Source organism: Tigriopus californicus, chromosome 2 (genome assembly GCF_007210705.1).
Source record: "Tigriopus californicus strain San Diego chromosome 2, Tcal_SD_v2.1, whole genome shotgun sequence".
In the NCBI taxonomy this organism is placed as follows: domain Eukaryota; kingdom Metazoa; phylum Arthropoda; class Copepoda; order Harpacticoida; family Harpacticidae; genus Tigriopus; species Tigriopus californicus.
The window spans coordinates 13,332,818-13,343,854 of record NC_081441.1 but is presented as its reverse complement, the minus strand read 5'-3'; the positions used below and the strand labels follow the sequence as shown (position 1 = coordinate 13,343,854).

The following is an 11,037-nucleotide window of genomic DNA, read 5'->3' as shown; positions in this document are numbered from 1 at the left end:
GATCGGTAGTGCATTTATTGGCTAGTCTACCCCAAAGCTTTAACGTACTGGTCACAAGCGTTGGAGGCCAATCCGGAGGTTCCCTCTTGGGAGGTGGTTACCGAGCGCTTGCTCAATGAAGACGGCAAGAGGGTGACCTTAGTCCTACCCAAGGACGGAGAGAAAGGCCTGACCTCAGTTTTTCAGAAGAAGTCACCGACCTGTTTTCGATGTGGACGTGAAGGCCACTTGAGAAAGAATTGTTGGGTGAAGACACAAGGGAGACCAAAACCAAGTGATTGGAGGAACAAGAAGCCCAATCCGATTTCTGCGACCACTGAGGGAGGCGGCTTTGGCCTTCCAGTGCATGTGTCTGCCAACACTTGGGTGAGCCGGAGCAGCGGTGGATTGTGGATTCCGGAGCAACATGTCACATGTGCAATTGCGTGGATAGTTTCGAGTCGTTGGAATGTTGGACGAGCCTCTCAAGATTACGTTTGGAGATGGTCGCAGCGTGAGAGCCACACAACAGGGCGGGTGAGGATAATCACTCAATTGGACCATCGACAGGAGATTTGTACACTGAATGAAGTCGTGTTGGTTCCTGAACTTGCCTTTAATTTGATTAGCGTTTCAAAGGCATCTGAGCGCGGTGTGTGCATATCATTCAGTGGAAACGCATGCACTATCCGAAACAAGTGGAATGCTATGATGGGGATTGCCCTGGAATCAAATGGATTGTATTACCTCGAACAAGGCAAGAGACCTGAAACAATTGTGTTAGTCAGTGAGAAGAGAAGGAACAAGCAGTCTTCAGAAAATGGCACCGGAGATATGGCCATCTTGGGTCACATGATTTGTGCGAATTAGCCAAGAAGAAGATGGTTGTTGGGTTGGATATCAAGACAAACGAGTCCGCACATGGTGTGTGAGCCCTGTATTCAAGGAAAAATCCATCGTTCATCTTTTCCAAGAAAACTCAACAGAGAGCAACTGAGAAGTTGGGATTGGTCCACAGCGACTTGTGTGGTAAAATGGGAGTCCCCTCTCTCAGTGATGGTGAATATTTTCTCACTTTCATCGACGATCAGACAAGATTCGTGTGGATTTACATCCTGAAAAAGAAGAGCCAAGTGTTTGAAGCCTTTCGGGTTTGGAAGTCAATGGTTGAGAAGGAATCAGGTTCAGTCTTGAAAACCTTACGCACAGATAATGGTGGAGAGTTCACCTCCAGGGAGTTTGAGGAATATATGCACAAAATTGTGGAATCCGTCATGAACTCACTGTCCAAGAAATCCGGAGCAGAACGGGGTAGCTGAGAGGATGACAGAACGCTGGTCGAAGCAACAAGAACCATGCTCACAGACGGGGACTGCCCCATCAATTTTGGGCCGAAGTTGTCTCGTCTTGCAGTGTACCTGAGGAACAGAATCCGACGCAGGCAGTTGAAACGAAAACCCCGTTTGAAGCATGGACAGGAAGACAACCAAACGTCAGCCACTTGAGACGTGTGGGGTGCATTGCATATGCGCATGTCCCCAAGGAAGAGAGGAGCAAGCTGGACGTGAAGTCCAGGATGACAGTGATGGTTGGATATGGATCCAATGTCAAAGGCTACCGTCTTTTTGACCAGAAGTGTGGGCGTGTGATACACAGCCGGGATGTGATCTTTGATGAATCAAAGAATGGCTTAAATGGGAAGGATCTGAGTCCAGTGAGTTCCGCCCTGGACGCCCTCGGTCCAAAGGAAGACAGTTTTTCAACAAAGGCCGTCAGAACCGGATTCTGACAATGGAATCCCAAATGGAGAAGAAGAACAAAATCATAACGCTGCTGAGGTTCCAGATGATCCAAAAATCTTTGAGAATGGGGAAGATTTTGAGCGCCCTCGGAGGCAACGCAACCCTCCCGAACGTTTTGGAGAGTGGACCTGTCTGGCAGGCTATGCTGATACACGAGACCCCGTTACCGTCAGAGAAGCCTTAGCCAGAGATGATGCCAAGTTGTGGGAAGATTGCAATCAACGAGGAGCTCCAATCGCTCGAGGAGAAGCAAGGTTTGGGATCTAGTGGACAGACCCAAGGACCGGAAAGTTGTTGGAACAAAGTGGGTCTTCAAAATTAAAAAGGATGTCAACGGAAACCCTGAGCGATATAAGGCACGGTTAGTGGCCAAGGGTTTTACTCAGCAGTGGGGACTCGACTACGATGAAACCTTCAGCCCAGTTGTGAGATTTGAGACAATCCGAACCTTGATAGCCCTCTCCGCTGCCAAGGACTAGTGCTTTACCAAATGGATATGACAACGGCGTTTCTCAATGGAGAAATCGATGAAGAAGTCTTTGTGAGTCAGCCAGAAGGATTTGAGGCAAAAGGAAAAGAACATCTTGTGTGCAAATTGAAGAAAAGTCTGTATGGACTGAAGCAGTCTCCACAGTGTTGGAACGTGATGCTCGCCTGTGTTCTTTGCGAAATCGGATTCGTCCAGACAAACGAGGATCCATGCCTTTATGTTTTAAATCAGCAGAGAAGATCTATCTAGCGGTGTATGTTGATGACTTACTGCTAGCTGGAAAGATCAAGTCCGAGGTTGAAGAGATCAAAGAGAAGCTGGTTGATGTCTTCAAAGTCAAGGATCTTGGAGACCTAATCAATTTCTTGGAGTTCGAATCGTACAAGATTCAAAGGAAGGAGTCATTTGGATCGGACAACCACAGTATACGCGTGAAGTGCTTGATCGAGCTGGAATGAACGATTGCAAGATAGTGGACACACCACTGGATTCTGGTGTCAAATTAGTAAAATCGGAAGAAGGAGAAGCACCAATCAACCCTTCTGAATACCGAACGATCATTGGAGGCCTTACTATTTTTGTCGACTAGAACTAGGCCGCATCTCTTTCGTGGTTGGTGCATTGGCCAAGTTCAGTGCACATCCTAGTGATCAGCACTGGACCGCAATCAAACGAGTTCTTCGTTACCTTCGAGGCACAATGGATCTTGGGTTGATATACACTCAAAAGGTCGGTCCAGAACTAGTGGGATATTCGGATGCAGATTGGGCGGGAGATCTTGAGGACCGGCGGTCCACGTCTGGATACATTTTTATGCTTGCTGGAGGACCTATTTCATGGCGAAGTCAGAAAGCAGCAGTCTGTCGCCCTATCAACCACAGAGGCCGAATATATGGCCTTATCAAGTTCCACACAGGAGGCGATCTGGCTGAGGAGTTTATTGCTGGCTTTGGTTTGGCAATGGATATGCCAACTGTTCTGTTTGAGGACAACCTGCCGTTCTATCGCACTGGCCAAGAATCCGCAATTTCATGGTCGCGCCAAACATATTGCGATCCGTTACCACTTTACTCGGGAACAAGTTGCACGGGGAACGATCATCTTAAATATTGTGCTACTGAAGACATGATTGCTGACATCTTTACCAAAGAGACTGCCTCGTCCACGATTTGTCAAGCCTTCGAGATATGTGCAATATATATCGGAACAAGTGAGGGAAGATGTCACAACTGAATCGCTCGCCAGTATTTGACTTGGATCTGATGAAATAGACATGATTTTAAGTATCTTTGTATTACCACTGCCATGATATATCTAACCATGGCGCAGTTGACTCGAACTAGGTTCCCTTCGAGTGATAATAATTGAGCACTGGTTCCATAGCTCTGGACAATCAACGACCAGCAAGAGGAGAGAAGCCCCTTTCGAAAATTGCTGGTACCGTCTTCAAGTTGGCCCTACTGTAGTTGTGGAAATGTACTATAACGAGTCGTTCAGTATGTCGAAGAAGAAGGATCCAATGGAATTGTTGATGAAACTGTTCCAAAAACAAATGGAGGAGATTGCGGGAGGAGACCCGTCGTCGAGATGAAGAGACCAAGCAACGCGAGGAAGGATCTTGAGTGAAGCTCAGGAACGAGAGGAACGATTGATTGGGATGTTGAACCATGGCCATGCAGAGAGTGCAGTTAAGGCCGTCAAGGCTCTCGTCAAAAAGACCACCATCAATGGAGATTTGGATTGCGACGCATTCCAAAAAGCCTTACTAGAGTGGCGTAACACACAAAAATCAAATGGAAGAACTCCTGCTCAAATCCTCTATGGATGACCGTTGCCTTCGTTTGTGTTTGCCCATCGTCAGTCTTTCTCTCCTGAGTGGCAAAAAACAGTCGAGGAGGTGGATTTGAAGGAGTATAGTTCTCGGGAAAAGTTTAGAGTGCGTTGCAATAGATCATCTAGAGCATTGAAAGCTCTTGGTATTGGTACTCAGGTCGACATCCAGGATCCAAGATCAAAGAGGTGGATGAAGACAGGAGTGGTTGTGGATATAGGACAACGTAGAGACTATTATGTGAAGACACCAAGCGGTGCAGTATATTGGAGGAATAGACGATTCTTACGGCCATTAACATCTGCTGTGAACCCGTTATTTATACCAAGTTCAAAACATGGCGAAAATACTACTCCAAATAACCCATCGATCATGATACCAAGACGAAGTAAAAGGAAGAAGAAGATTGTCCAACCTTTCAACATCAAAGTAACCAATACTAAGTCATATGATTAGTTCAAAATATTTCATGTTGCCAATCGTATTTCGAACTCAAAGGGAAGTAATGTGATATAAAATGGTATAAGTATCCTAATTGAATTACCGAATGCGTTGACGATAAGATGATTCCCAACAACTGAATCGCTCGCCAGTATTTGACTTGGATCTGATGAAATAGACATGATTTTAAGTATCTTTGTATTACCACTGCCATGATATATCTAACCAGAACCTATGGATGAGGGATCAAAATGGTTAGAGATTCTGGCTGAACAAATTATTAAAGCCCCAAAGATGGCAGGAAATATGCCAAAATTGCAAGTTTATTGGCAAACAAATCCAAATAAAAAACACCAAAAAATTAGACAAGTGTAGTTTTCTTCACAACTCTTTGCCTAAGGTAAAGAAGCCATATGAATGGACTTAGTTTTTGCTCTTCAAGTTCTTGAGCAAAATAGACCTGAAAGCATAGGTTTGCTGATCTGAAGCTCATAGAAAGACTTATTGGTTTATTGGTACTTTTTGGTTGGTACCACCCAAACACATGCTTGTATACTTAAATGTAACATATCAGATGAATTCGAACAATTTATGAAAGTCTATTAGCAAATAAAGTACAAATTGGCTACTGAGAAGTAAACCCCTTTTTGGCTCTGAAGTCTCCTTTTGTAAATTTCTACACACCTAACCTATTTCTTGATTTTGGATTCATTTAGGCTGGTATGGCAAAGGAAATCACAATCCTGGGCGTTGGTGTCGTTTTGAGTTTTTCATTGCAACTTAGAGAATTGGTTTGCTTTTAATTTCTGGCCGAGCTAATGCATTAATAAAAATGAAAAAAATCCCCTTCCCAAATTCAAGGAGGACCTAGATAACTTCCTCAAAACCATTCCAGATTAACCCTCAATACCTGAGTATCATCAATCAGGAAATTCAAACTCAATTTCTGATCAGGTTTACTGTAATCATACTTTTGTGCCTTGAATCAATCTATTCAAGACATCTGTCTGTGTAGAGTAAATAAATTATCTTAATTCTCATTATAATCTAGGCGCAGGCCCTGAAATATAGTAACCTCACATGTCCACTCTCGACGGATCGTCAAGATCTTTTTTGAATCACTCAACCATGTAAGCAGTTTAAATGTTCATTACTCCACAATCAATGCAATTATCTCAAAATGAGTGGAAAATGTAATACGAGTCCCATTGCAGAGAAAGAAACTAGTTTTGCAATCGAATTTTAATAAAACTGCTGATTATGCGGTCCCACAAGGTACATAAAAATGCCTATTCGAATTTGGTCATTGACCTTTGGGGTATTGCCATCTAGTGGTCATTTTCCAGAACATGATCGTGCAGCTGTTTCTTCTCAAGGTTCATTGTCCGCTAATACCTTTGCTTGTGGTATTAAAGCTGTGTCGATATTTCTGACATTAAATTCCGCAAGCGATACCAATGTGTGCCCCAATATGCCAGCAATATATGGACACATTTCATATGGGAAACCAAGCTTATCATGTATGGGTACATGTACAGCTAGGGCGGAAATTATTTGCAAGCCACTCGTTTTTAAATAAAATTACAAATAACTCACGATGCTCTTTAACAATTGCAGCAAAAAAAATATTTGTGGTTAATGGTATCAGTATGAAGAAGTAGCACACCAAGTATGATTGCAACCAATGCAATGGTTGCCGAATTATACTATATTGTGTTAAAATAACGATGTCAGAAATTATTGGCAACATGGTGATTTATTTACATCAATAGCCAATTGTACATACTTCATGGTTAATGACAGCAGTCAATCGTTTTCTATTATCAACAATCAAGTTCTGACAAGTGTCTCTTGACATTTTCCTCCACTCGTCCCTCGCAAAAGCCTCCAATTCATCAATAGTCCGAGGATGCCTGGCCTTTTCCCGTCGCTTCAGCTCCTACCACAGATTTTCGAAGGGATTTGGGTCCGGACTCTGCGTTGGCCAATCCAGAACCTTGACCTTGTTGTCGGACAGCCACTTGGTCACATTCTTAAATTTATTCTTTGGGTCATTGTCTTGAACAAATGTCCATTGTCATCCAAGGCAGAGATTCTTCGCTGATTGTTTGGGGTTATCCTGGAGTACTTTGAGGTAGTCCTCTTTGTACAAGGTACCCTCAATGGGAACGAGCTTCGCTGTATCAGTGAGGGCAAAGCACCCCCAAATCGTGATGGATCTGCCGACATGCTTAATGGTTGGAACTGTATTCTTTGGATCAAATGCCTTTCCTTTTTCCCGCCAAACAAATGCCTTGTCACGATGTCCAAAGAGCTTAATCTTGGTCTCATCGCTCCATAAGCATGAAGACCAGATTCCTCGTCCTTGTCAAAATGGTCCTTAGCAAAGGTCAAATGGTCTCTCACGTGTCTCTTTTTCAGTAGAGGTGTGCTACGGGGTTCAATATCCACAAATACCGATATGATGAAGAGTCGCCTTCAGCATTGGTCTTGAAATCGTGTTGCCCTCGTCCTCCAGGCTCTTGAGGATAGTCTTTGATGGCACTTTTGGATCTTTCCGAACCATTCTAACCATTTTTCTTTCAGCCGTGGGTGAAAGGACTTTTTTTGGACATGCCCATGAAGATTTTTAACTGGGTGATCTAGCTGGTATTTTCTGGTGATAGCTCTCAATGAGGAAATAGGGATGCCAAACCTCTTGGAGATGAGTTGATAGCCACTACCAGACTTATGGGCGTCAACCAATTTGGCTTGGAGATCCCCGCTGTACACCTTGGCCTTGACCATGATGCAAATGATACGAATCCGGCTTGAACTTGCACAGCACGATTTGACAGGATACTTTCTGCAATCTGAATGTTTCAACAGGAAAGTTTGAACATAGATAGATAGATCTTTGATAAAGAAAGGATCAAGATAAAAATATGTAGGCATTGATTCACTAGTAGGGTTTGACTCGGACACATTTTTGAACATAATCCTTGGTCAAGCCACATTGCCTTTGTGGCGTGGCAAGTAGAGTGATCACTAGGATTCACAGCACTCGTAAACACTCCTTTTCTTTTTTTTTTTTTTTTTTTTTGGTTTGGTTTTTCACGGGCTTTTCTAACCGCTACAGGGAATGTAATCCCCAGTACTATTAAAATGAAAGATTATAATTCGTCTATTTATTACCTTCAATTTTTTATATGATATTTGGTCTACCAACGAATTTGAGTTGGCAGACCGAGCTAGTCCTTGAATGTAGGGTTGATCTGGAATGCTATCTAAAAATTTGTCCAAGTCTGACTTGAAAGATGCTACCGGATCAACAAGGCCTACGTATTCCTTACGGATATTAGAGGGAAGCAAATTAAACAATGAAGGAGCCCGAGAAAGAAGAGATGTGGACTTCATTGTTCGAACTAGCCTGGATTCTCGAAGACTGTAAGGTGCTCTCAAAACGCACATTAAGCCTCTACGGTCACTAGAATTGACCCTAAACCCTGGGTTGGGACAAAGCTCATGGATACTTTTGAAAACGTACAATATCAGATACCTTTCGTACCTTCTCTGAGTACTGTACAATCCCAACCGTTCAACCTTTCCCAATACGAGAGCTCTCTCATTCCTGCGATGTTCCTAGTGAAACATCTTTGGACTTGCTCGACCTTTTGCAAACCTGCTGAACTCATTGGAGCCCAAATGGGTGAGGCGTATTCAAGATGTGGCTGGACAATCGACTTGTACAGAGTTAGCATCGTGATGCTATCTCTGGACTTAAACGTGCGATTATATCCAACCACACATTTGAAAAGCCTTACCCACCTTCAGCTGGATATGCTCATCGAACTTTCCATTATTTTGGAGGACTACACCTAGATCTTTCATAGATGAGACCTGCTCAATATCTTTATCTTTACCTCCATTATCTACGAGTGGATCTACGAGTTATCTTCGATCTTATAACTGAAAGAACAAAACATTGGCCAAAGATTTTCGTGGTTGGCTTGTTGCCTCTTCATTTTCTCATTCATTCACTACAACCTCTCAAAGGTAGAACAAGGGTTGCCTTACTAAGTTCGGGGAGTTTGCGCCGCAGGACTAGCCAGATCTGCCACTCTACGTATTTCGTCGGTAGATCTTATATCATGTGAATGGAAAGTTGAATATGAATTATGAGCCTTCCATTTTGAATTGCTGAGGATTGCATTCCAATAAAAGGAAGGAAATTGGCAAAAAACAGCTTATAGATTTCTTCGCATCTGAGCTGTTATCTCAGGGAATAATACGTCCTTCTCTTATCGAACCAAAACTGTGAAATTGGGAGATAAGAGTAATCTGTTCATCTGCAATTAAGAAGAAGACCTCACTTATGGAGTTTTATCCTGGCTGCTCCAATGGCAGCTAACAGTTGGCGATATTATGCATTGATATCCCTAGGGATTCAATTCATTCTTCTGTGTGTATCATACCATAGGCTTCCTTACAGCCAATATTTCTTGGGCAGTGACGCATGGGCTCTTGAGCAAGTCCAAAAACAATTTACCATTAGTTTACAAGAACACGATCATCAAAGAGTCGTTATTTCAAATTGGAAGACGTATAGCTCTGATGTAAACCACGCCAAATTATCCATTGGAGTCATTACGGTGAAGAGAAAGTCGAAAAATTATTTTTGGGTGAGTTTGGATTAAGGATGGCTTGGACAGGTCAACTTGAGGGAACGGGTTATGCAATAAGAAATATCATGACATTCATAGACATCAGTTGTGGCATTATTGGAGGACTGGTACAATTTCTATCTGAAGCACAAGAAGATTGAGATGCATGTCTTAATTTGCAATTGCAACTCAGATCCAGAAAAAGAGAAGATTAACGAAAATCTTGCACCTTCAGTGACAACCTTTGACGTTTACGCTCAACCTCGTCTCAAACCGCCCCCGATGAATGTCAAGTAAGTTTTATTTTCAAATATTGTATCAAATCCATTTGAGACGTACCTAAGAAAACGGCGTCTGTGGTAGCTCAGAACAAATCAGACCAGATTTAGGAAACTTGGGGAAAAGAAGACAAAAACAGAAAGAATACAGCTTGTAAATAGTTGGTAGATCCTGCTTGTTTGGTCAAAATTGCTAAATGTATTGTTTTCAAACCTACATTGCCAAGAAACCTTCAAAAATTGAAGTCTTTGTAACATTAAAATGTGAAAAATCTAAATCGTTCCTCTTATTCCAACAGAGAAAAGGAAACATATGATTACGTCGCTTGTCTATCAAAACTTGCCGATTCTTCGTCAGGTTCCCAATACATAATTTTGATGGAAGATGACATGTGGATCAAGCCAACTTTTCTCGAGCATATTGAAAGGCTCTTGAATTTCTACTCTGCCTATCCTGATCCGAAATGGGCATTTACCAAACTGTTTTACCCGGACCAACACAAGGTACCATAAACTGAACCATATATCGTATGACTTTAAAGTTGGGTAAATATTTCGCCTTGAACTGCTGAGAATTCCATTCTCAGTAACGGCAAGGAAGTCCCCCCCAAAAAAGAGACGATCAATCGCACGATTTGAAATTGCTTCCTTTGACAGGGATTCGAATTGACTTTCTGGTCCGTATTGGAGCTTGTGACTTCCTCGGTGATCATTGGAGCAATATCGGCTGTTCTTTGGCGAGCTGTTACAGGAACAAGACGTCGTCATTTACCATTCTCGAAATTGACTCCTCTTCACATATTCAACGTTTTGCTCATTCTCGTCATGTTGAATCGACAACACACTTTAATCCCACTTTATCACGTGGTGCATCCATTCAAGCATGATATACCCCACGGGAGTAAGTCCTATTTTTTTTTTATATTTCAAATTTATAAAAATAAATAAATAATTGGTGTTATTTGTCTTCTCTAGGCTCTTCTGGTGCAATTTTATGGTCTAAGAAGCACGCCAATAACATGTACGACTACGTGATGGCTATGCCGAATATGAACAAAGAGATTGATTTCATCTTGAATGATTTTGTCCGGGATAATAATCTTTCTGCCTACTCTCTGGAGTATAATGTGTTTGACCATATCGGTTATGAATCGTCAATTTCCAACAACAAGAGAGGAGCCAAACATTTCCTTCGATATTAAGGTCTCTTTACATTTCGAAGGTTTCGGTGGAAAGATCTCAAGGCTCCGTTGAGATTGGATGAACTTGAATGAAACAGGTGCTAGAGATATCAATAACAAATGCCAACAATCTATCTACCTTTTGTTTTTATGTCCACAAACATACCGGGCTAATTTGTTGCTTTCCTGGCTAAGGGAACTTCGTAGTGGTGGGTCAGAGCTTGATGTGACCAAGCGCTTTGAGCCCATCCATAAGCTTTTGCAACCCTTCACGGAGCCCGAGTTGGACTGAGGAAACTTATGATTACGTCGCTTGTCGTCACATTCGGGGTATCGCCCCTCCCATTCTCAATTTTCCGGGGGGCTCAAGCTCAACCATTTCTACAAGGTCT

General features: G+C 42.5%; 1 protein-coding gene across 4 annotated transcripts; it reads left to right on the top strand.

Moving 5' to 3' along the window:
- Positions 1-8,668: 8,668 nt before the first annotated feature.
- On the top strand, positions 8,669-10,779 carry LOC131892136 (uncharacterized). Of its 4 annotated transcripts, none has more exons than XM_059241932.1 (5): positions 8,669-9,204; positions 9,422-9,479; positions 9,823-9,968; positions 10,122-10,365; positions 10,440-10,779. In XM_059241932.1, the coding sequence occupies exons 2-5, from the start codon at positions 9,473-9,475 to the stop codon at positions 10,664-10,666; spliced, it is 624 nt and encodes a 207-aa protein (XP_059097915.1). In that variant the 5' UTR covers positions 8,669-9,204; positions 9,422-9,472; the 3' UTR covers positions 10,667-10,779. The 4 variants fall into 4 exon arrangements, with proteins under 4 accessions (XP_059097915.1, XP_059097902.1, XP_059097909.1 ...); XM_059241919.1 differs by having other exon boundaries at positions 9,764-9,968; XM_059241926.1 differs by having other exon boundaries at positions 9,286-9,479.
- The last annotated feature ends 258 nt before the right edge of the window (positions 10,780-11,037 follow it).

Excerpts from the sequence above, each read along its gene's own strand:
- LOC131892136 (XM_059241912.1), top strand. The coding sequence starts at position 8,923 with ATGGCAGCTAACAGTTGGCGATATTATGCATTGATATCCCTAGGGATT. Across the intron at positions 9,205-9,285 it reads AGTCGAAAAATTATTTTTGG|ACATCAGTTGTGGCATTATT; the intron begins GTGAGTTTGGAT and ends TGACATTCATAG. Across the intron at positions 9,480-9,763 it reads CCGCCCCCGATGAATGTCAA|AGAAAAGGAAACATATGATT; the intron begins GTAAGTTTTATT and ends TTATTCCAACAG.